Genomic DNA, 25,823 nt, shown 5'->3' on the forward strand with positions numbered 1-25,823 from the left:
GGAGCGGGGGGGATAGAGGGAAAGAGAGATCTCCCCTTCATTCCCCTCTGCTCCCCCCGCTGCTCCCCCCCGCCCGGCACCCGAATCTTTTCTTCCGAGCAGGCAGGTACTCGCTAAGGACAATGCTCGCTCAATTAATTGTCCTTAGCGAGTATGCTCACTCATCACTAATTTCTAGTTTTTTGGGTTTTTTTTCATTAGTATATTTACGCTAAAATAAAGTATGGGAACGGGTTCCTCATTTTGTTTTGGACGTTTTGATATATAGTATGTATGATTTTGGTTTACAGGGCGCATACGGCGATGGTTTTGGTTGGTGTCGGCTTTGGGTTATTTTCTTTCTTATGTATATATTGTTGTTTTATTCTGTAATTTTTTTAAACTTATTTATGTAATTATGTTTTTTACTATCTATGTCCCCCATGACGTCATATAAGACCTCTGGGGGACATTCACATGTTTTTTTTTATTATTTGACACTCCCCCACTGTAGATGAGGCATCCATAGGAGCCCCAGTTACAGGGAGAAACATCCCCTGTAGTGACAACAGTAACTGGCAGAGCTGATCAGGGTCTACTATGACCCTACAGCTCTGGTGTGGGAAGAAATCCCAGCAATCACTGTGATGTGAGAAACAAATTGCGGCATGTTCTATCTCTGTGCATGCTCTCGCATCGCATCCCCCATTGTTTTCAATGGAGCTGGCAGCAGCATCGCACCACATGCTAGGTGCACTCGATGCAAGATCTTCCATTGAAAACAATGCGAGAAACTCTGCAATCCTCCAGAGGATCACGACTTCCCCGAAGTGATGCGAGGCGGTTTTGACATAAAAATGCCTTGCATCCGTGGGGAATTCACATGTTGACGAGGGCGATGTTCGGCCGTGATTCATGGCCTGATAATCCGTTCGCCCATGTGAAGTTAGCCTGACAGTAAGAAAATCATCTCACAACATTTTAAAGGGATTGTCCCTGAAAAAGAAGTATCAGATAACTATCTGCTCAGGGTGGGTCTAACTGCCGGGGCCCCACCAATCAGGAGAACGTAGGTCCAGAAAATCTCCAAATGGAGTGGTGGTCATCTGTGTGGCCCTTCATTTCAATGGGACTTCCAGAGATAGCTAAGCACAAGCATTGGGCTATCTCCAACAGTCCCACTGAAATGATTGCAGAGGTAGTTTGCATGCATGACCACCATTCAACTCATTTGCGGATGCTCAAGACTCCTGTTTTCGTGATTGGTGGGGGTCCAAGTGGTCAAAATAAATCTTGTTATTTGTGTAGCATCAACTTATTTCGCAGCGCTTTCAAGTAGTTTATTTATTGCCCCCCCCCCCCCCAGCAAGCTGGGTACTCATTTTACCAACCTCAGAAGGATGGAAGGCTGAGTCAACCTTGAGCCAGCTTCCTGAACCATACAGGGATTGAACTCGCAACCTTTAGGTCGTGAGTGAGAGCTTAGCACTCTGTGCCACACAAAGCTTTATGTTCAGACCCTCATCAATCAAATAGTGATGCCCTATCCTATGGATGACTTCTTTTTGTGGGACGTTTTTAAAGGCTATGAATGCCTTTGGGCGTGCAATTTTTTTCACTTAAATGCTTGTATTTGAGGCTGAGAATCCTTTTGTGTAGTAGGGTTTAATAAAAAAAAAATCTTATATCTTCTATATATCATTGTATATAGACAATGCAGTCTAAGGGCTCCCACCCACTGGCCAATGGCAGATAGCTCTTAGCTATTCATTCATGAATAGCAATATCTTAGCTATTCATGATTGAATAGCTAAGAGCTATCTGCCATTGGCTGAGCGCTCAGCCAATCTGCACAGCCCTTTCAGGAGGCGGGGATTTTAAAATCCCCGTATGCTGAAAGAGCTCAGTAGCAGTGCTGGGGAGCCAGCCGGAGGACGCGGCTGACAGCAGGAGAGGTGAGTAACTTTTTAATTATTTTTTTAACCACTTTTTTATCATTATCGGGGAAGGGCTTATATTTCAAGCCCTTCTCCGATAATCATTCTGCAGCGCTTGTCAGAAACCACTGCTTTCAATGGGATCGGCAGCAGTGCCGATCCCATTGAAAGCAATGGGATAGCATGCCGCTGACTTCTGCCACAGCTGTGACAGCTGTGACAGCTGTGACAAAGGGTTCCTTCATCCCCGCGGTCACAGCTGTGGCAGAAGTCCGCGGCATTCTCCATATCTTTTCAATGGGGCTAGCGCTGCTGCCGCTGGCCCCCTTGAAAAGACTGTCGCAGCGATATCGCTGCGATTTTCTCGCACTGCTCTGCGAGAGTTTTCACTTACTCTCGCAGCGCAGTGGAGAAAAAAAACGCTAGTGGGTGGGAGCCCTAAGGTTGAGACCACATTGGCATTGGAGGTTCTGTTTTGAACCTCCAATGCGAATCTAACAAATCCCCTACCCCCCTCCCCACAAAAAAACTTTTTTAGCCCTCAAAGATGCCCATAGCCTTTAACCCCTTCAGTGGCAGGTTTATTTTTACCATATCATGCCTAACAGGGCTGTTTTTATTAAATAAGTCAACAATGCAATTTAATCTCGCAAATCTTTATTAGGGAATGCAACAATCGCATTGCAACATTTTTTTTGTAATGAAAGAATACATTATAACAATTTTGGAAAATTAAAATTAAAACCCTGGAAGATTTCAGATGAAGCTTAGTGCTTTGCACATTTCAGCACCAGAGCTGTCCACGGAAATCTTCCGAGGTTTAACTACATGGTCAATGCAGCAAGCCCCGGAGATTTTCTGGGCATGCCACTAAAGGGGTTAAAGCTATCTTCACGTTGTATTTGCAATGTACGTACCACTGTATGTATTCTCATGCAGAGGACATAGCCAAGAAAGCATCTATTCAGCGTACATGTGGTCAGTATGTAACATGGGATATACATTTTATTTCACCAACAGATATGAACATTATACAGTTATATAGTTGCATATGTCGGAGCTAAGCATCTGGAGAGTTTAGAAGCATATATGCCAGAAGTACAACAGAGCATTGCAAGTGTTATTATCATGCCATCACAAAAAAAAAGTCTTGTATTTTGCATGAAAGAATCCGTCTTACCTGGAGGGGGTTCTTAGTACTGATAGCTAGGACATGATATTTGAAATAACACAGCTCACAGCTCCAGGATCCCCGCTCACTAATCCATCGTATTAGGCAAGGCTGATGCGTGCAGCGCACAGACCCGTCACAGCGGCATGGACTCAGCAGTTCTCCCTGGGAAAAAAGCAGAATAAAAAAATACTTTAAAAAAGGTACATAATGGTAACTCCACAGGACATAATGTAATGTTTATTATAGAACCTGTCCAGTATACAGATGCTCACCAAGCAATCCTTATATGTTCTAGGCTAGGGGTTCTCTTAAAGGTTCTCAACTAGAGATGAGCGAGCATACTCGCTAAGGGCAATTACTCGATCGAGCATTGCCCTAAGTGTGTACCTGCCCATTCGGAAGAAAAGCTACGGCTGCAGGTGGGGAGCGGCGGGGGAGAGCAGGGAGGAACGGAGGGGAGATCTCTCTCTCCCTCTCTTCCCCTCGCTCCCCTCTGCTGACTGCCGCAACTCACCTCTCACCCTCGCCGACACCCGAATCTTTTCTTCCGAGCGGGGAGATACTCGCTAAGGACAGTGCTCGATCGAGTAATTGTCCTTAGCGAGTATGCTCGCTCATCTCATTTTTTACTTTTCACTTATTTTGGTCTGACAAATATTTTTGCACTAGGGTTTAATTAAAAATGTTGTACTGTTTGTCTTCCACAGCTTCTATATATCATAGGATTAGCCTGCGGTGCCTATATACAAAGTCTCTATAGGGGATCCGTCAGTGTGCTGGACTGACACTCCATTTTTAGCCCTTATTTCTCCTCTCCTCACCTTCTTGCCAGCTAATGTATGACTAGTGTAGAGCGATCACTAAAATAATCCTGATTCGATTAAAAAAAAAATAATTGTGATTCAGGACTTCCGATACCATTAAAGTCAATTGGAGTAATAATCAGGTTCTCTAATTTGGCCCACTTGAAAAACAGTGGAGGTGGCAGTAGTGTTAGTGGCAGCCCAGTGGTCAGTAGCTCTGCCTTGTAATGAGAAGATCCAAGGTTCAAATCCCCATCAAAACCAACACGCCCACCCTTTCTGCTCAAAGCAATATAGATGGCCAGGCGGTGAGCCCTGTAGACACCTGCTACCTGTCCACAGTGTTCTTCATCTGCAATGTGGATGTGCCAGCTGTACAGATGATGGTGTGCAGAAGACAAACCGTGCAAAATTTTTAATCGAGGCCAAAATTTTTTTCAGCCCATTCACGTAAAAAAGTTTTGCCCTTCCAAAAGGTGTCCATAGCCTTTAACGGGGTTGTCCTCTTTTTTTCCAAAAACAGTTCAACTTTGATCCATGGGCTATGTCTGGTATTGCATCTGAGTGAAGTTGAGTTGCTCTACCAGACACAACTCATGGACAAGAATTTTGGAAACCCTTGTCTAATGGCGATGAGGGAATATAATTAGCTAAAAGAAGCCAAGGGTAGTCAAAGTGAGCAAAAATATACTTCAACATCAGATCCTTCACCCTACAACAACGGAATTGCAACACAGTAGATTAACCCAATTCAATTACCGTTAGCATTTTCGACACACGGGAAGTTCTCGGTCAATTAACCAAGATATTTGCTCAGCTGGACTGTGTCCAACAATTATTTTACGAGCAATCCAAACTATTGGGATTATAGAATAGATCAGATTATCTCTCATTAGACATCGGAGGCTCTCAAGTCAAATGATGAACCGTTGGAGAAGATCCAAGACGTAGATGATGTCATTTCGAACGTCGTATCTAGGCAGATTTCAAATACGTCTTAATCTATATTTGACCCGTATAGCCGGTGACTGAAATAAGATGCGCTAGTCGAACGTGGCCGCCGATAAGAAATGTCATTCACGGCAGCACCTCACTGTCTTCATACATTCTCTTGCCATTCATCTTTAGCCATTTCTTCCATGCGATGGCAAGACTATTTCCGTAACATCAAAGCCACGCACTAGCCCCCGGGTCACCAACAATCGAGAGGATTTTTTAAGGCTTTGTATTCCCTTCATCCAAAGCAAGTATGCTTGAGGGGAAAAAAAAAAAAAAATGAAGACAGGACTCCATTGTTATCTCAGTGGTGACCTGTTGTGAGTTGATGTCTCTACGACTTACATAAAAAATGCGCGGCATAAGAATTCAAAGGCAAAAGAGGTTCTTAAACACTGTCACTGGCATGACGGCGCATAATGAAAGTGCACAATAACCTCACGTAGGCTGCCCACCTGTACCTTCCTTCAGCAATGACAGCCGGATAACAAGCTGCTAACAAGGTATTGCAGTAATTGATTTCTGCAGCTCAGTGGCAAACACAGATCATACACAAATATGCCGAAGGTACAAACAGATCCTGCAGGCTTGGGTTTTGGTTCTTACTATGCTGTCCTCACGTAGCTTTCTGGAGAGGAGCTGCAAAAGTAGAAAGCAAACAAGTCTGGAGGAGGGTGTATCAATGTATATAGGGTAAAAATACCAGCTTCTCTTGCCAGATCTCTGGGGTACGGATTTGGCAGCGCTTGCCATGACTACTTGCAATATTGTTCACGTCGTACAATTAATTGAGGGATGTTACCATTCTGTAGAACATGAAGTAAATAGTGCCGACTACAGTAGGATATTCTTTCAATGATGCTTAGCAGCGATGTCATGTGATGTACATAGCCATGTTGAAAATGATTTTGTCAATCACTTTTTTAAGCCCTGTCGGGATGACTGTCGGGCACTTTAGGGCCTTTATACAGATCATCGCTCAATGACTGCAGGTAGAGCGGGCCGGGGATTATTTCAGCCCGCCTCCGATCACAGTAAGGGTTCCTTCACACAGGTGATGCGATTTTTAGCTGTGATTTTCAGGCGGCCGAGTCTGCGGCGCATATATGCCGCAGCGTAGAATGCCATCGGGAAAGGGGAGAGAGTTTAGCCCTGCTGAACTCCCTTCTCCGCGTCTTGCCAGCTGCCGACAAAGGGAGGGGATGGGGTAGGAGCTAGCATGTTAAACTCCCGGCTCCTCTCTGCTCCTTGCTGGCTGCCAGCAAGGGGAGGGGGCAGGAGCTAGTGTGCTAATGTCCTGCCTTGTCCCGCCCCCTCCCTTTGCCGGCAGCCGACAAGGGGCGGAGAAGGGGAGGGAGTTTAGCAGAGATAAATGCGCGTATATGCGCTGCAGCCGCAGCCATCTGAATGGGCAAAAAAACAAGAGATGCAGCCGCGACTTGGTTGCGACTGCCTGTCGCTCATGCAGCCGGCAAGGGACGGAGAGGGGGAGGGAAAGGGAAGCCGCTGCTAAACTTCCTCCCACCTTCCCTTTCCGGCAGCTCCCAAGAAGTCTATGGGACAGGCCGCCATATTCCGTAGACCGGACAGCGTAAAAGCGGAAAAAATAGCGCACACAATGCGCATTCCGGCATTTTTTACCCCCCCCCCCCCCCCCAAAAAAAAAAACGCTCATCTAAACAAATGAATTGGATTCCAAAGCTTCAGATGGTCGCGATTTACGGCTGGTGTTTTATTGCGGCAAAACCGGCGCGATAAAACACCCGCGTAAATAAAGCATAACGATGCCTGCACAGAGCAGAGCCGGATTCCACATGCGGGAGCCAGCAGCGGAATCTGACCTTGACAGCAGTCAGTGTTTGCGCGTACCCAGAGGCATAACTATAGAGGATGCAGGGGATGCGGTTGCACCCGAGCCCAGGAGCCTTAGGGGGCCATAAGGCCCCTCTTCTCCATATAGGGAGCCCAGTACTATTAATAAAGAGTTATAGTTGGGGGCCCCGTTACAGGTTTTGTATTGGGGCCCAGAAGCTTCAAGTTACGCCTCTGCGCGTACCTGTCTCTTTTCCTCTCCATCTGTATTGCAGATGGTCGCGGCGAGCCTCCGTCAGTCATGCGCAATATAGATTTTTTTTCAAATGTTTATGTATCCCACGCCGTCGCTAGGCGATGGTGCGTAATCCATGACCTGTCCGCAATGTGGACGGGGCCCCGGGTCGGACGGCTTCCATTGAGCATGCTGTGTTTTTTTCTACGTTCGTGGAAACCACAACTGGTTTCCACAAGAGTGCAGGATTTCCCATAGCATGCTATGGATGGTATTCCACAGCAAAAAAATCAGTCCATGTGCAGGCGGCCCAAACAGGCCATCATTCGTGAATCCGCACGGATGGCTTCCATTGACTTCAACTGACATTGTAGATAGGCCACGGGTACCCATATCATTGCCTAGCCATGGCATGGGAGAAACAAAAAAAAAATCTGTGCTGCGTATGACTTACGGCAAGCGTCCGCGATCATCTGCAATACAGAAAAGAGAAGGTATGTGGGCTCCCGCATGTGGAATCCGGCTCTTTCGTGTGCAGCCGTCCAACTGGAGAAACTGTGAAGTACTGTGATTTGTGGTAGAGACTGACCGCAAACTTACCAAATTGTCAGTAAATTTCTAGTTTCTGCTATCCCAAGTTCTCTGCCTTCTTCTGTTCTGCACTGAACACCTCAACCACCATAGTCCACTGGTTCATCTTTCCCTTATAGCATAGCGGATGGGAATCAGAATATGTAGCCACTGTGAACCTCCGCTGGCTACACGAGCGATTTACACAATAATCATGTAAAAAGGGGCTTTAGAAATGGCTGGCGTTGAGATCTAGTTCAAGCCCATGCAGAAGATTGCCGGACTTCAAAGTATATATAGAATAAAATTCTCGCCACTAAAAATTAGCCTTTTCTGTGTTTAAAAATGGTTTCAGACAAAAGTTCAGTAAAAAGAGATTTTTTTTTGTAGCCTTTTATGGTGAATTCACATGTGTGTTTTAAGTCCATTTAAAACGGGTCTGTTTTTAACAGAATTAGGATTTTTTTTGCAAGCTGAAGTAGAACTGATGCATTTATTTCCATTTTAGGGTCATTTCCCACGGTTTCAATAATTTCAGTGGTAGACACTGCATAGAAATGCACAACAGCGGTGATTGTTTTTGTAGCGGACCTCGCCGTGGATCAGCAGCAGACTTCATTGCTTCAATTGAAAGGGTGAAATCTGCTGCAGATACTCATCGAAATCTGCAATAAAATCTGCAGCAGTTTGCAATGGGTGTGGGCGGGATGGGGGCGGAGCGGAGGAGAGAGGCAGAGAGCCTTGAGGGGGAAAGGGGGAACTACTTAGATGGAAGCGTATATTGGCCATCCGTGAAAATGCTAGCCGATATACGCTCATGTAAATATGCTGGCTAAAGCCAGTACTACATGAGGTGACACGTTGGATAGGCTCCGACAGCAGAGAGGCTGGCAGTATACAGTAAGAGAACCCCAACGGGCGTCTTTCAACATCGGAGCTGTGCAGCCTTAAATCATAATGTCTTTAGATGTCAGACAGTGGATTGGAGAGGGTTAAAAGGATCTGGGTTTTTTTTGGCCCCTATCCTCTTATCTAGTGGCCTATTTGTCTAGCAGTATAAATGCACAATAAGCACAGCTGGTCCTGACATGCATGCAAATTCCTGTATCTAGCAGGAATCTGAGGCTGCTTTCTTTCAGTAACAGCGCCACATTTGTCCATAGGTTATGTCTGGCATTGCAGCCTAGCTCCGATGAATTCAACAGTGCTGCAATACCGCACAGAATCTTTGGAAAGGCGCAGAACTGTTCTTGGAAGAAAGCAATAATGTTTTTCTAATCCCGTAAAACCGTACAACCCCTTAAAGTACTCTGTACAGCCATAAGTGTGACCGGGATCAAGTGTACTTTTATGCAGTTAAACATGGCATAAATTAATATCTGCTTATCCTCTCCCTCCTATCAACAGGTACAGGTCTCTTTCTCCCAATGAAGTGCTGAAACACTGTGCTCCTCAGCTCTGCTTAGGCCCCCTGCCCATGGGCGTGATTTCACCGGCGGTAAATTGCCAGCGAATCACGATGTCTGAAGCTTTCCATAGCATTGCTATGGAAAGTGCCGGCCCCATGTCCACGAGCAGAGAATCATTGTGATTCTCCGCTCGTGGCCGGCAATTCGCAGCATGCCAAATAGAGGGGCGACTACTCCCTACTGATTCTCCTTGATCTCTTTGCAGCATTTGACACTGTTGACCATAAACTCCTTCTCAGTATTCTTCGTTCCATTGGACTAAAGGACACTGCTCTCTCCTGGTTCTTCTCCTACCTATCCGCTCCTTCAGTGTCCCTTTTTCTGGCTCTACCTCCCCTCCTCTTCCCCTTGCTGTTGGGCTCCCCCAGGGCCCGGTCCTCAGCCCTCTCCTCTTCTCCATCTACACAGCCCCTATTGGAAAAACCATCAGGAGATTTGGCTTTCAGTACCATCTCTATGCTGATGACACCTAGTTATACACCTCTTCCTGTGATATAACAGCAACAGTCTCCAGAACACCACTGACTGTCTGTCCGCTGTCTCTACTACTATGTCCTCTACCTAAAAGTGAACCTCTCAAAAACTGACCTTCTCCTGTTTCCGCTCTCTACTAACCAACCTCATCCTGACATCTCCATCTCAGTGTGTGGAACCACCATAAGTCCCAGCACGCCTGCTGTCTTAGGGTTATATTCAACTCCAATCTCTCCTTTACTCCCTACATCCAATCTCTGGTCCAAGCATGTCACTTGCACCTAAAGAACATCACAAGAATCCGCCCTTTTCTCACCATGGACACGCTAAAAACACTCACTGTTGCCCTCATCCACTCTCGGCTCAATTATTGCAATTCGCTGCTAATCGGCACCAGACTCGGCTACTCTGACGCCTCTGCCCTGTGCCAGTCACTGCACTGGCTGCTTGTCAAATACAGAATTCAATACTCACCACCCTCATCCATAAAGCCCTCCATAGCACGGTCCCGCACTACATTGCTTCCCTTATCTCAATTCACCACCCAGCCCGCACCCTCCGCTCTGCTAACGAAATCAGACTAAATGCCCCTTTAATTTGAACCTGTCATTCCTGCCTCCAAGACTTCTCCAGAGCAGCACCAATCCTCTGGAATGTCCTACCAAAAGCTATCTGGGCAATCACTGACACACAAAATTTCAGGCGTGCTCTAAAAACGCACCTCTTCAGGGAGGCATACCACATCTCCTAAACCAATCCCCTCTGTACTCTGCCTGATAACATGCTCCCTGACCTACTGACTGCAATCCCTGCTAGCCACCATCAACGACCATCTGCAGTCACACCAACTCAGCCACTATACGGCCCAATTTGATTATTGTCTATGTGTATAGCATCACTCACTCTCCACCCCGCCATACCGTGCACATCTCCAGCCCCTTTACCTTCTGTATCACCCCATTATCTGTAGTATGTAAGCTCGTTGGAGCAGGACCCTCACCCCTACTGTCTCCATCAATTGATTACTTCAGGTAACTGTCTTGTAAGCGCTATATAAAGATTATTATATGGTAACTCTGTATGGTGCCTTCATAATACAGATATGGAGCATGGCATAACCTTTCCCCACTTTAATTCTAGAACACGTTATGGCTCCATAGGTTTCTATGGGTGCTATATTACAACTTGGAGCTTGCACAGAGTTCTATTATGCCTGTGTGCAGTAGGCCTGAGTATGTAATTGTTTAAGAAAATGTTACTAAAACTTGGAACCTTCTGGAGATGGATTTTGAATAATGACCTTATATATTACTCAAATAGAATGTAGCTAAAAAAAAGTATTATGACAGAAATGTATAAAATATGTTACTTTGTACAACCTCAATTCCCCTGAAAGTTGGGACGTTGTGTAAAATGTAAAGAAATGTAAAGATAAGCAATGATTTGGAAATCTCATATAACCATATTTTATTCACAGTGAAACATGGAACACATATCAGAAGCGGGAAGTGAGACATTTTTCCATTTCATTCCCAAAAAATTAACTAATTTTAGAAAGTGATGGCAGCAACACATCTCAAAAAAGTTGGGACAGGGCCGTGTCTACCTTTTGTGTAGCATCCCCTCTTCTTTTTACAACAGTCTGTAAACATCTTAGAAGTGAGGAGACCAATTGCTTTTTTGGTAAAGGACTGTTGTTCCATTCTTGTGTGATGTAGGATTCTAGCTGCTCAATAGTCTTCTTTGTCATACAGATAGTCCCCTACTTGCGAACGTTCGAGTTACGAACTTCGCAAGATGTGAACTATCTGTCCTGCACAGTATGATGTAATGCTGTGGCATTACATCATACTGCGCAGGGACCGGACAGGCTTCTATGAAGCCTGAGAAGCCTGTCCGGTCAGATCGTGGGACACTGTGCGGTTGATAGGCAGCCGGGGGCCTTCTGAAAGGCCCTAGGGCTGCCTATGCAGAGCGCCTATCAAGCCGTGCGCCTGATAGGCACTCTGCATAGGCAGCCCTGGGGCCTTTCAGGAGGTCCCTAACCACACAGCGTCCCACGGTCTTATCGCGGGACACTGTACGGGCCCCCTGAGCGTTAGGTGCCGTCTGTTTCTTACAACCGGTGTTACCATACAGTGCGGCATGGGGTCCCGCGGTCGGCGCGCGTCGCTCCGGCGTCGGCTCCAGCAGCCTGGAGCCCTGTGTCGAGGTCATCCCAGCAGCTTGGGTTGGCCAGTGGGCGGCGGCGTGGGCGTGCCCGCCCGTAGGGTGCCGCCCGCACTCCTCTGTGTTTCTTATACAGCAGTGGGTGGAGTTGCCTCCTCCCACTCTCCGCCCCTGGGCGGAACCTTGTGGTTAAAAGACTGGCAGTGAACTGAGCTCATTGCCAGTTATTGGTTCTGTATGCACCTAGCCAGTCTGTCTGCGGTTCTCCTCAGTCAGTCCCTAGTTGTCGGTCAGCTCCCTCTGGTCCCCTGTTACTCAGTCTGTTTTGGTTGGTTCTGTTTGCCTCTAATCTAGTCTGGCCCAGTCAGCACTAGTTGCTATCCAGCACCCTGCCAGTTTGCCTGTGAGTTCCATCTCCAGCCTTGTATGTTTTGTTGGTCTGATTCATCTGCCTCCTCTGTCGGCACTCTGTTCCCCCCATTAGGTAGGTTCCTGCTTGTCAGTCGCCAGGTCCCTAGCCAGGGCAGGGACCGCCGTCCAGTTGTCCGCCTGGGGTTAGCCAGGGCCGAGGCAAGTAGGCAGGGACAGTGGGGGTGCGGGAGATCAGGGCACCCCAACTGGCGCTCGGGGGGCAGAGTGCCGTAACAACCGGCACCCGTCGGCAGCAGTTCCAATGAGCTGCACCGCTCTTCGGAACTGTTGATACTTTATGCCATAGACACAAATGCAACCCCAACAGAGTTGAAGGCTTTTGAACTGTGCGCTGATAACAAGCTGGGTGGTCCCTCTCCTCTTGAGTCCACAGGACACAACATCTGTGTTTCCCCCCAAAAATTAACATTTTGATTCATCTTACTACGAAACAGTTTTCCATTTTGCTTCAGTCCATTTTAAATTAGCTTTGGCCCAGAGAAGATGCCGGCGTTTCTGGATTGCATTGATATATGGCTTCTTCTTTGTATGATACAGCTTTAACTTACATTTGTGGTTTGCGCATCAAACTGTGTTCCCAGACAATGATGGTTTTTAGTGCAGTGATTCTGCAGGGCCCGTAGATCTCGAACATCCAATATTGACTGTTGGCCTGATCCTTTTTGCACATGATTTCTCCAGATTCTCTGAATTTTTTGATGATATTAGGTATTGAACATGGTGAGATATTCAACGTTTTCGCAATTTTACATTGAGGAACATTTTTCTGAAATTGTTCGATAATTTTTAGACACAGTTTTTCACATATTGGTGGACCCCTAACCATCTTTCCTCCTGAGATACTCTGCCTCTCTAACATGCTTTTTTTATACACAGTTATGTGACTTAGTAGAAAACTGATTGTCAGCTGGTTTTACTTAGTACATTTCTTTCATTAGTACTTTTATTAACTCTGTCCAAACTTTTTTTGAGATGTGTTGCTGCCATCAATTTCTAAAATGTCCCACTTTCAACTTCTGACATGTATTCTATGTTCTCCTGTGAATAAAATATGGTTAGATGAGATTTCCAAATCATGGCACTCTTTTTCTTTACATCTATTTATATTTTACACAGCGTTCCAACTTTTTGGAAATTGAGGTTGTATTAGAAGATGTTTTCTGCTTATTATTCAAGACTTATAATGGTTGCATATATAGTCCATAGAAACTGGAATGCAGATTTAATAGTCTATCCTGCACTGGGAAAACAAGAACTGAACTTTGATTGTTTGCTTGTTATGAACAATAAAGAAACTTTTGCTCAGAGACAGTTTTGATACTTGAGGCCTCCCTGTCAAAAAGTCTCCAATGCAGTAGAAGCAATTGCAATGCAGTATAATGATCCCAACTACCAGATGGGCTTCTAGCCACAACAGCTAAAATATATTTAATATAATTGCTTTAATATACATATGATTGACAGGATGTATTTTGTGAAAAAGGAATTCATGTCTTATTCTGGATATACGATTCTGGTCTTCTTGCCCATAATAACCAATCAAAACTCTGCAGTAATATTTTTCTTAGGCTCGTTCACATCAGCATTGGAGGTGATTTCTGCGAAAAGACAGGACAAATTAGCGCAGTAAGCCGCGCTATTTCATCATGTCCATTCCGGCAAAATCAAAACGGACCCCATTATAATCAATATGGTCCATTCGGTGCCATTGGGTTCCATCGTACGACAGATCCCTTTGGACAGGGGGTGCTGTTTTCCTTCTCCCTGTAGGTACATTGTAATCACAGATTACAGCTGCGCCCTGATGGAGCCCAGCTAAAAAAAATGACAAAGCAGCAAGCACCGAAGAAGAAGTGGAAGGAGGGGGAAAGCCAGGGATGAGTGGAGATAGCAGGGAAGTGATGTATGGGGTCCTGTACTACAGGAATGGGGAAAGTACATGACGTTACGCATGAAGGAGATAAGCACCAGGAGCATTGCGGCATGGCTGTATGTGAGACGAGCTTACAGAGGTATCTCGGTTACAGATAGCACACTAGTAAGTGATCAATCATATTGTCTTCAAACCATTGGCAAATATTTTTTAAACATCAGAAAACCCTTTAATTAACCCTTTGCAATCCAATTTTGGATTCAGGGTTTTCTAAGGGGCTTTCTCTTTCTGCCATTAAACAATGGTGCCACCTGCTGGCTAGAGCCAGTACTGGGATATGGGACATGCTGGAGAGGCTCTCGACAACAGAGCGGCCACTAATATACAGTAAGAATACCCTGCCAGACACGTCTTCGGACATTGGAGCTGTACAGGCTTCAATCAAAATGTCTTCAGACGTCAGACAGTGGATTGGAAAGGGTTAAAAGTGGACATGTGCATGTTCCGAACAGAGAAGAGATCATCCATCTGGTGGGCCCAAGGACCCCAATCGGAAGCTGAACTGTATGTCTTTAATGTTAAGTTTTTTTTTACATTAAAACAGGAGTTTTTATTACTGCTCCTTTAACGCTTTCCAATCCACTGTCTGACGTCTGAAGACATTCTGATTGAAGCCTGTACAGCTCCGATGTCGGAAGACATCCGGCAGGGTATTCTTACTGTATATTACTGGCCGCTCTGTTGTCGGGAGCCTCTCCAGCATATCCCATATCGCAGTACTGGCTCTAGCCAACAGGTGGCACCATTCTATAATGGCAGAAAGACAAAAAGCCCCCTAGAAAACCCTGAATCCAAAATTGGATTGCAAAGGGTTAATATAGATGACCCTCATCATTTTGTCTTGCCTAACCTAAAAGTTCTTTTATCTTGGTCAACTTGAGAGTTTATTTCTATGGAGTAAAATGCAGTGCCAATTAAAATGAGTATGCCAATCAATAACTGGGCCAAGGGCATCTTTCCCGATCAATATCAATTACATATAATTTCTAAAAAGAAAAAAAAAGTCATCTTAGAAAGCTTATTCGGTATGGTTAGAAATGGCAAATCGAGAGCAAACCACTGAGCTAATGGGCTGGAGTACACATCACTACGCTCTATCCCCAAATACCATGAGTGGCTCTACTTATCTGATTGCTAATTAACATATATACTAACTAAATTAGATAAGCACTTATTCTATTACAGTGCAGTAATTAGTATCTAAATAGAAACACTAGAAGTCTCAATTTAACACTAACCTGCTTGCTAAATAGGCTTTGCGTGATATTTTTTCCTCTGCTTTAAATAGTCGTGCAGTCATTTAGAGCGAAGACAAAAAGCTTAATATATTTCTTTAATTATGAACGCCATATCCTTTCACTTGCAAGATATGAAAACAGCTTTCGGGAAGAATAGGAGAAACATCGATGTACAGTGCGAGTGATATGTATGGAGAATGTATGCTTCAAAACAGGATGTAAGAAGACAAATAATGATTAACCCTTTGCAATCCAATTTTTTTATTCAGGGTTTTGCTAGGGGGCTTTCTCTTTCTGCCATTATACACTGGCGCCATCTGCTGGCTAGAGCCAGTACTGCGGTATAGGATACGCTGGAGAGGCCCCAGACAACAGAGCAGCCAGTAATATACAGTAAGAATACCCTGCCGGACATCTTCCAACATTGGAGCTGTACAGCCTTCAATCAGAATGTCTTCAGACATCAGACAGTGGATTGGAAAGGGTTAATATGTAGGGCATTACATAGGATCTACACTACCCTACTAAACGTAATTGGGCACCAGGAATCAGAAGTAGTATTTATTTACAAAAGTTAATACTTAATCGGGATCCTTTGGCCCTACTGACATTGGATAATCCGCATGACATACTTTCTACAAACAGCTGATACAGTTCAGCTGGTATTTCTTTCCATTCATCCTGCAAATGTCTGGCGAGTTCTCTTAAAGAAGATGCATTGGCCCGTGTACAGCTGTGCGAGGAGCGTCGGCATTGGACAGTTGAGCAATGGAAGAACGTTTTATGGAGTGATGAAACACTCTACCCTATCTTCAAATCCAATGGAGGTCCCTGGACGGGGCAGATGCCTGGGGAACACCTTTTTCCTGAGTGTCTTGTGCCAACAGTTAAGTACGGTGGAGGTTCCGTTATTTTTTGAGGATGTTTTACGTGGCATGGTCTCGGTCCATGGTTGTAGTGGCAAGAACAATGAACACGGAGGTGTACCTAGACAATAATGTGCTGCCAACAATGTGGCAATATTTTGTGAATGGTCAGCCATACTTCCAAATCCAACGCTGTTTCACGTTGGTTTGAGGATATGGATGTTCCACAATTAGACTGTTCTGCACAGAGTCCCGATCTCATAATTGGACTGGCCTGCACAGAGTCCCGATCTCAACCCTAACGAACATCTTCAGGACAAACTGGAACATCAGGTTGGGAAATATGAACAATGTATATTTTCTTTGAGAGAACTTGCTAGACATTTGCAGGATGAATGGAAGGAAATTCCAGCTCATATGTATTATACATTAGTAGGAAGTATCCAGTTCCATTAGGGCTGAAGGAGTCCCCAATCAGTATTAATCTATGTAAATCAATACTACTTTTGATTCTTGCTCAGGTGTCCAATTACTTGTGGTAGAATAATGGACATTGGTATCTTTCAAGCATTTATTCAATTTTATGGCCAACAAATGGCGTCAGAATGTAAGAAGCGGACCATATGTACATGGCAACAATTCTATAAAAAAACCTATAATTTCCATCACCCACAACAGATGAGCCAGTTTAATAAGTCTACAAATAACTGGCCAGGATCTCGCAGGGTAATGTGTGGCTGAAAAAGACGACTGAAGAAAAAAATTAAAACTTTTAAGTCCATTTGCTCTGAGTGCTTTCTCCTTTGACGATCTCAGCAGATTAAATAGGAGCTGACCAAATTACACTCTTCAACTCTGAACTTATTCCAAAAAGTTAAATGTTAGCAAGTTTCATGTGCCTTAAAGTGCTCTGTAAGATTGATTAAAAGGTACCTGCGAAGCTTCCAGAAGATTTACACTCATTTATTGTAGCAGCGTTTGTCAGCATTGTCAACGTTACCTGTATCGCTCTAGAATGGGCTCTAAGTTCTTTGATCTCCACTATCATTATAAGCACTCCACTTAACACTTATTAGCATTTGGGCCATTTCCGTTCTCGTCATTCCTAAAGTGAATAGCCGCATCGGAAAAACTTTTTCCATTTTTTAAGCAAAATAGGTCCAACGTTTGTGCTTTTAAAGGGGCTCTTTTAGCAATATTCTATGCAACGAATGTTGACAGCTGGCAAGAAGTGCCACTTTATGTCACAGTTACTTTCGAGGCAGCTGCATGGATGGCCGTCAGACATTGGAGGCATATCTTAGTCCTGCCGCCCATGTCTGTGATGAGGGACTATTTTAGGTTTAAAGGGAATCTGTCACCTACTTTTAGCCCTATTAACCAAGCTTATTGGCTGGTAGTAGTGGAGTCCAGGGATGTAAGTTTTATACTTACCTTCCCCGTCGTTCCCCCGGTATCAGTGCTGAAAGCCTCAGCTGAATGTATTGAGCAGCGCTGCTAAGTAGTCCACTTATTATAAAATTAGAATGGGCGGTGTCAGGGAACTGGGGTCCGGGATACTGGAAGCCCCTAAAACAACCCGCAACCCCTGTCCCTACCTACTTGCCCCCCTGGGCTAAGCCCCAGGGCGACAACTGGGCGACGGTCCCTAAACTCACTAGGGAAGCGGGGCACGCTTCAACAAACAGACTACAAACAGACACTGGAACACACAAACACAAAGGTACATCAGACAATCCGGGTCAGCAACAGGGAGGTACGCGGTACAAAGGGTCAGGCGAAGTCTGGGTCAAGCAAATAGTCAAAAACTGGGAGACAGGCAATTCCAAAAATGCGAGTGCAGCAGAAGACCTAACTAACACTGGCAAATGCTGGAAGACACGGAGGCGTTTAAATGCTGTCAGAGCTCCCGCCCCAGCAGCTGATTTTGAGCAGGGAGTCTGATAGCAGCAGAATACACTCACCGAGGCGCTGGCGAACCCGCCCCTGCCCTGCAGGACTAGCAGGGACCAAGGCTGCGTGCCTGCTTGTCATGGTGACGATGACACGGCGCGGGGCCGCACCCGCCGCATCCCTAGCAACCCAGCAGGGAGGAGGAATACGGCGGCCAGGGGGTGTTACCAGAACCAGGGCTCCCCTGCGCCACACAGCTGCAGCCTGGGTAACAGGGCCGGCAGTGTGGGCATGGAGGCCCCGCGAGCAGCCGGTCCTGACAAGTGGACTTAGCAGCGCCACCCAATGCATTCAGCTGCGGCTTTCAGCGCTGCTGCCGGGGGAACAATGGGGAAGGTAAGTATAAAACTTACATCCCTGGACTCCACAGGTCACCTATTACCAGGCCAGACTATGCAGGGGATTTGAAGCTTCATATCAGAAAAATTAAGCTTCAGCTACCCAGCATACATCAATCTTCCATACAGTGGAAACGCTCCTTCATGCTACATATCTCTGGTTCACCATTCTACATTGAAGGGGTTGTACTAAAATCTAAAGTTATTCCCTATCCCAGTGTTTCCTAACTCCAGCCCTCAAAGCAACCCAAGAGCTCATGTTATCCGGATTACCTCAGTATTGCAAAGGTTATAATTATTATATAATTATTATGTATATAATTATTGTCAGCACCTCAGACATTGTGTTCTTACTATGAGATATCCTGAAAACCTGACCTGTTGGGGGGCCTTGAGGACCGGAGTTGGGAAACATTGCCTTATGCATAAGGTTTTGCTGGGCAATTTCTAGCGCTGTCATTAAAATAAATGGAGCAATGACACATATGTGCGACCGGGGTTTCATCCATGTGGAGACTGTCGGGACCCCTGTTCTCTGGAGGGTCATAGTGGTCAGACCGCCATTGATCATAAGGTTATGCCCTATCCTGTGGATAACTTTAGATTTTGGTACAACCCCTTTAATACCAGTAAGGCCCACTCACATCTGCTTCAGATGTTTCTTTTGGAGCCTTCATTGCAGATTCCATTAACCCTTTTCAATCCAATTTGTATCCTGGTTTTCCTAGGGGGCTTACCCTTTTTTTTTCTGCTGTTATACAATGGCGCTATCTGCTGGCTAAAGCCAGTACTGCATGAGGTGACACGTTGGATAGGCTCTGACAGCAGAGAGGCTGGCAATATACAGTAAGAGAATCCGGACAGACGTCTTCCAACATCGGAGCTGGACAGCCTTAAATCATAATGTCATCAGAAAGTGGATTGGAAAGGGTTAAAATAGCAGAAAATAGCAGGTAAAATGATAGACACTACCACTGAAACTGATTCAACGCCATTATAATCCACAGCACTAACATTATTTTCCATGTCTTGCTCCTTTAGCTGAGCAGAACAACAGACATTATTAACAGACACAAATGCCAATCTGAACGAGCCCTAACTTTGTATATTGTGTTTTTAAGCAAGATGTCAAAGGGGCTGTCTCATCAAAGACAACCTGCATTAAAATGCGGCTACCAGGGCGATCAGCTATAAGCTGTGACCACTGCAGGGAAAATGTAGTATTCAATGGTGACCATTCAGATAAATGTTTGTCCATGTAATACAAGTACTGTTTGAGTCTACCAGACCAGGAGTTGATCGTACGACCTCCAATCTGGCTCCTAGAGGAGGCCCCAAGTGGAAAGCCTCCCTCTATGGTGTCTGTATGCTCTAATAGACCACAGGAACAACGGTGGTCTTCATAAAACAATCTATTTAAGTATATCCAGATGTTATCACCAAATTTTGTGTCAGTATTCCATGTTACAGTTTATTCTTTCATATTTTCAGGTCTAATTAATTTTGACACTTTACATATGGATAATTTGACAACCTTATAATGGAGGTCTATTGTTGAAAAAGCCAATCATATGGCTGTATGATTGCATACGTCTTTAAAATGAGGGAATTGTGGGGAAACTGATCAAGTTTGCCGACAACAAAAAACTATGAGGGATGGCTAACACTAGAGAAGAGAGACGATTCAAAAAGATCTGGACAAGCTTGAACAGTGGGCAGCGACTAACAGAATGGCATTTAACAAGGAGAAATGCAAAGTCCTACATCTGGGCAAGAAAAATGAAAAAAGCACATACAGAATGGGAGGAATTGGACTAAGCAGCAGCACATGTGAAAAAGACTTGGGTATACTAATAGATCATAGACTGAACATGAGTCAACAATGTGATGCAGTAGCAAAAAAAGCAAACACAATTCTGGGATGTACTAAGAGAAGCATAGAGTCTAGGTCATGTGAGGTCATTATCCCCCTCTACTCTTCCTTAGTCAGACCTCATCTGGAATACTGTGTCCAGTTCTGGGCACCCTAATTTTAAAAAGACATAGACAAACTGGAGCAAGTTCAGAGAAGAGTTACTAAATGTTTTACTTTGCATCTTACTTTACTTCTCCTTGTTAAATACCATTGTGTTAGTCACCGCTCACTATTTAAGCTTTTCAAAATTTTTTTGAATCCTCTCTTTTCTCTAATGTTAACTATCTCTCCTTGCTTTGTGTCGTCGTCAAATTTGATCAATTTCCTCTCAATTCCCTCCTCCACATCATTTATAAAAACAACACTGAGCCTAGGACAGAGCCTTGCGGTTCCCCACTTGATACATTCTTCCATTTGGATGTGCAGCTAATTATGACCACTCTGAGTTCGATCACTCGGACAGTTGTGAATCCACCTAACAGTTGCCTTGTCAATCCCATATTGGGTCATTTTTTCAATAAGTATGGTATGGGATACTTTGTGAAATGCTTTACTAACGTCAAGATATACTATATCCACCACATTTCCCTGATCACCCCAGTCAGTGATTCTCTGATTCTGTGATTCTGAAGAAAATTAGATTCATATGGCATGACTTGAAGAGCCTCCACCACCTTTTAAATGCTGATCAACTAATGTAAGCGGAAAGCTTACAGATGCTTTTGCTTTCACTTCTGCCCATTTTTAGGTCTCATGTCCACTAGGAAATTCAGGCCCGCGCGGATTCTCCATGCAGAATCCCGCAGCGGGACCCTCCTTTTCCGGGGACATGAGACCTGAAAATAGATTTTTCTTACCTGTCCGGACACTGTGGGTTCCCGTCAGTCGTGGCCAGATCTTCTTTCTCTCTGCTTGGCGGATGCGCTCGGCACGCCGGCAGCGTGCCGCGCGCATGAGCCGTGCACTCTCTTTTTTTTTCTTTTTGAACTCCTGCTCTCCCGCGCTCCCGCGCCGGAGAGCAGAAATTCAGCTGCGGGTGTACCGCGGGACCGGACGGCTTCCATAGGCTACTATGGAAGCCTGCGGGAGACCCGCAGACAATGGAGCGTGCTGCGTTTTCTCTCACGTGTGGGAGAAAATGCAAATCCATTAAAATGCCATCCGCGAGTGCAAATTTCAATTTAATTGCCCGCAGATGGCCAATGGATCCCTATGTGCAATTTTTCTAGTGGACATGAGGCCTTAATGAAACTGGATTAGTGGAAAAAATGCCAGTGTGATTTTTTTTTTTACAGATTAAAAACTAAAAATAAATTTAAAAAAGTATACAGTTGTTATGCTGTTGCATGCTTTTTTTGCAGCGTACACTTAAGGGCTCATGCCCACGAGTGATGCGGGATACACCCGCGGATTTACGCCGCGGGAGTACCGCGATTAAAAACAAAAAAGTACCTGTGAGTGATCGCGGATTTCCACATTCTCCATTAATGCTATAATAATGGAGACCTCTGGCCGCGTAAAAATCCGCAGAAAATAGAATCTGCCGCTTTTTTCCTGCTCGTAGAAGTCCGTGGTAGAATTCCGCATGTGAGCACTGGCAGACCGAAAGCTACTTGTATTAGGTGCGATAGAACCCAAAAGCTGCAGAATTCCCGCGGAAAACGAGTAGCGGTTCCGTCCGTGGGCGTTCACCCTAACACAGTGTGTGTATGTATGTATATATATATATATACATTTATTTTATTTTGCTACATACTAAATAGAAATGTTGTTTCAAGTCAGAATAGTAAGTATCTGTTGTTGTGCATTAGGAGCAGCTGATATGTGCAATGAATTCGGATGTGCCCAGCTGAAGGCAGGGGAGGCTCACGCTGCTCCACATGTAGTAGGTACGAGTAAGGCAGGATCTCTCCACTGCATCCAGTAGGCCTCATGCATTCTACCAGCTTGCAGTGACACAGAGTAACCCAGCCGTCAACCACCAGCATCCCCCACTTCTACCCATAGCAACACATCGTTCACCCTGCTTAGCAAGCCTATGAGAGCGCTGCAAGGTGGAGCTCCGCCAGCCACTCGTCTCAGTCACTCCGCTTCCCCTGTGACTACAGTGGCCAAGGAAGGAGAGATGCAGGATACCATGGAGTGTGTGCGGCAGCACAAGCCATGCTTCCCGTCAAATGGCATAAAATATTTACACTAATTACTCTTTTTGCTTGTCACTGTGCACATTAAGCCGACATGCAGTTAGGACTAATAAAAGCACTATGTAAATATCTGCTTAATGGACCATAAAGCCTGGAAGCATTTTCATATACTGAGGCATTGAGAAAGCTATACTATTAAGCTCCAAAATAAGGCGTTCTCATTAGTTGGGCTTCATTTTTTTTTGCCAGATCTGACATTGCAGGAGGGAAAATGATAAAACTGCAAATGTCTTTCATAATTCATGTTCACCTCCAGGCGCAAAGAATACGAGTATTTACTAAAATAAGCGTCTCTAATTCACTGGCCACTCCCCTGAAAGAGTTAATTAGGTTCTAGAATCAGATGCTATCTAGTTTATCTCTATTTGCATTTACAAATAAACAGGTCCCTTTTAAAGGTCCTTTCACACGGCGGATTATTGGGCTCGAACGTTCCTACAAACACTTTTGGGCCGCGTACAGGACCAACGATCAGCCGGCACATGAGCAACCGCTTGTTTGTTGGCTTATCATTTAGATGTCCGTAATAGTTCTAGGTGGTCGGCTGTATGGGGACGCTGACCGCTCTATGGGGACGATCTATCATGTCAACGACCAATCGCCCCCGTAGCACAGACAATCTGCCCATGTATATGGAGGGAACGGGTGCTGACCGACATGCTGACAGTCAGTCAGTGGTCATTGGTCCAGTAGATCATCTGCCCATCCATTAGTTTCCCTTCCTACACTTCCTGAGACAAGCGCTTTTTTTTGCTCAAAGGGGTTATCCTAGAATCTGCAGCTTTTCTTGAACTCCCGATACCCTCATAATTACCGAAAACATTATGCCATCAAACACTTAAAGCGACGCTCCGGTTTCTTGACAAGAGTGGTGGAGGGGGCTATATTACCTACAGTCCTTCTATGCCAACCGTTTGGCCATTCAAGAAGGCTACAGCATTTTTCCAACTACCCAATGCACACTGTGCACTGCTCTCTGATTGGCCACTGCTGGTCACATGAGCAGCTCTGGCCAATCATATAGCAGGCATAGTGTATTGGTAGTCTAGCATTACCAATGCACTGTGGGGATTGGGTTGTCTTAAGATTGCATTGGCCATCTTGGACAGCTAACAACAGGACCTGGAACTAGCGGATGGGGGAACAGCATGAAAAAACTGCAGATGATATGCTCCCCTCTTCTTCCAGTCGCAGGACAGAATTGTTCCAAAACTAGAGGGTCACTTTGTGCTTGTTTTCTTTGCTTTGGTCCTCTGAGTGTTCCTGAAACAAGTATAATTGGTGTTTTATATTTAAAAACTGCAATTTCTACAAACCCTGAATCTAATTGTTTTTCCAAAACCAGGCAAGCACAGTCACACATTACGATGAGAAGGAGAACTGCTATGGTAAGATAGGACTGCTATGCTCCACGTGTGCTTGGGCTACCTCCATCCCCACTGCTATGTCTAAATAAATAAGACTCCCTATATACAGAACCCAGACCCTCAAACTAAGTACTCAAAGAGTGGTCATAAATGGCTGCACATCAAAGTGGAAGAATGTACCAAGTGGGGCACCACAAGGCTCTGTCCTAGGCCCAGTGTTGTTCAACATTTTTATAAATGATCTGGAGGAGGGAATTGATGGGAAACTGATCGAATTTGCAGATGACAAAATCTAGGAGGGATAGCTAACACTAGGGAAGAGAAAGAGAGTATTCAAAAATCAAGAAAAGCTTGACCAGTGAGCGGTGACTAACAGAATGGTATTTAAAGGGGTTGTCCCGAGGCAGCAAGTGGGTCTGTACACTTCTGCATGGCCATAATAATGCACTTTGTAATGTACATTGTGCATTAATTATGAGCCATGCAGAAGTTATAAAAAGTTTTATACTTACCTGTTCCGTTGCTGGCGTCCTCGTCTCCATGGTGCCGACTAATTTTCGCCCTCCGATGGCCAAATTAGCCGCGCTTGCGCAGTCCGGGTCTTCTGCAGTCTTCTATGGGGCTCCGTGTAGCTCCGTGTAGCTCCGCCCCGTCACGTGCCGATTCCAGCCAATCAGGAGGCTGGAATCGGCAGTGGACCGCACAGAAGAGCTGCGGTCCACGGAGGAAGAGGCCATCTTCAGCGGTGAGTAGAGAAGTCACCGGAGCGCGGGGATTCAGGTAAGCGCTCCGGTGAGCTTTCTTTACCTCCCTGCATCGGGGTTGTCTCGCGCCGAACGGGGGGGGGGTTGAAAAAAAAAAAAACCCGTTTCGGCGCGGGACAACCCCTTTAACAAAGAGAAATGCAAAGTCTTACATCTGAGCAAGAAAAATGAAAAAAACACATCCAGAATGGGAGGAATTGGGCTAAGCAACAGCACATGTGAAAAAGACTTGGGTATACTAATAGATCATAGACTGAACATGAGTCAACAATGTGATGCAGCAGCCAAAAAGGCAAACACAATTCTGGGATGTATTAAGAGAAGCATAGAATCTAGATCATGTAAGGTAATTATCCCCCTCTGTGCAGGGGGCCTAAGTCAGACCTCATCTGGAATACTGTGTCCAGTTCTGGACACCACACTTTGTAAAAGACATAGACAAACTGGAGCAAGTTCAGAGAAGAGTTACCAAGATGGTGAGCGGTCTGCAAATCATATCCACGAGGAAAGGATCTGGGAATGTTTAGCTTGCAAGAAAGAAGGCTGAGAAGAGACCTAATAGCGGTCTACAAATATCTGAAGGGCTGTCACAGTGTAGAGGGATCAGCCCTATTCTCATGCTTCGATTTGAGTCGAGCGGAGAATCGCTATGATTCTCCGCTCATGGACAGGGGGCTGCGCTTTCCATAGCAATGCTATGGAAAGCATGCACTGTGTTACTCGCGGCCGAATTATCGCCACGAGTAACGCAATGCAAGATCGCCCATGGACAGGAGCCCTTTGTGGACTAATTATTTCCCCCTTAACTCATCCTGTTATTGTATTGTTTTAAGCACAAATTAATCACACCATGTCTGTGCCTATATATATATATTTCTATATATACATATATACACACACACACACATATATATATATTTGCTTTTTGGATCTATTCTATTAAGCCCGAGGAAGAATCCTACGTAGGTTCGAAAGCTTGCATGTCTTTTTGTTAGCAAATAAAATGTACCCTATCTACAAGGTTACTTTGTCTCTCTTAGGCCCCATGTACACATAACGATTATCGTTTGAATGAACGAAAGACTGAACGAATTAATGACTTTTTCGCATATAAATATTGAGCATTTAAATGTACAGATGATTGTGTGAAATCCTCTCCATTTCCCTCATTAGCGAAAGTAAACTCTATATGTTG

At 45.0% G+C, this 25,823-nt stretch overlaps 1 protein-coding gene across 1 annotated transcript in view; it reads right to left on the reverse strand.

Annotated features, from left to right (window-relative positions):
- The window catches only part of MARCHF9 (membrane associated ring-CH-type finger 9), a 218,654-nt gene that overhangs the window by 47,794 nt on the left and 145,037 nt on the right, over nucleotides 1-25,823 (reverse strand). Inside the window, exon 3 of the mRNA XM_066584393.1 lies at nucleotides 3,097-3,252. Within this exon, the coding sequence (XP_066440490.1) occupies nucleotides 3,097-3,252 (156 nt within the window). The remainder of the gene's footprint in view (nucleotides 1-3,096; nucleotides 3,253-25,823) is intronic.

This window comes from Eleutherodactylus coqui, chromosome 1 (genome assembly GCF_035609145.1).
Source record: "Eleutherodactylus coqui strain aEleCoq1 chromosome 1, aEleCoq1.hap1, whole genome shotgun sequence".
Taxonomy (NCBI): Eukaryota; Metazoa; Chordata; class Amphibia; order Anura; family Eleutherodactylidae; genus Eleutherodactylus; species Eleutherodactylus coqui.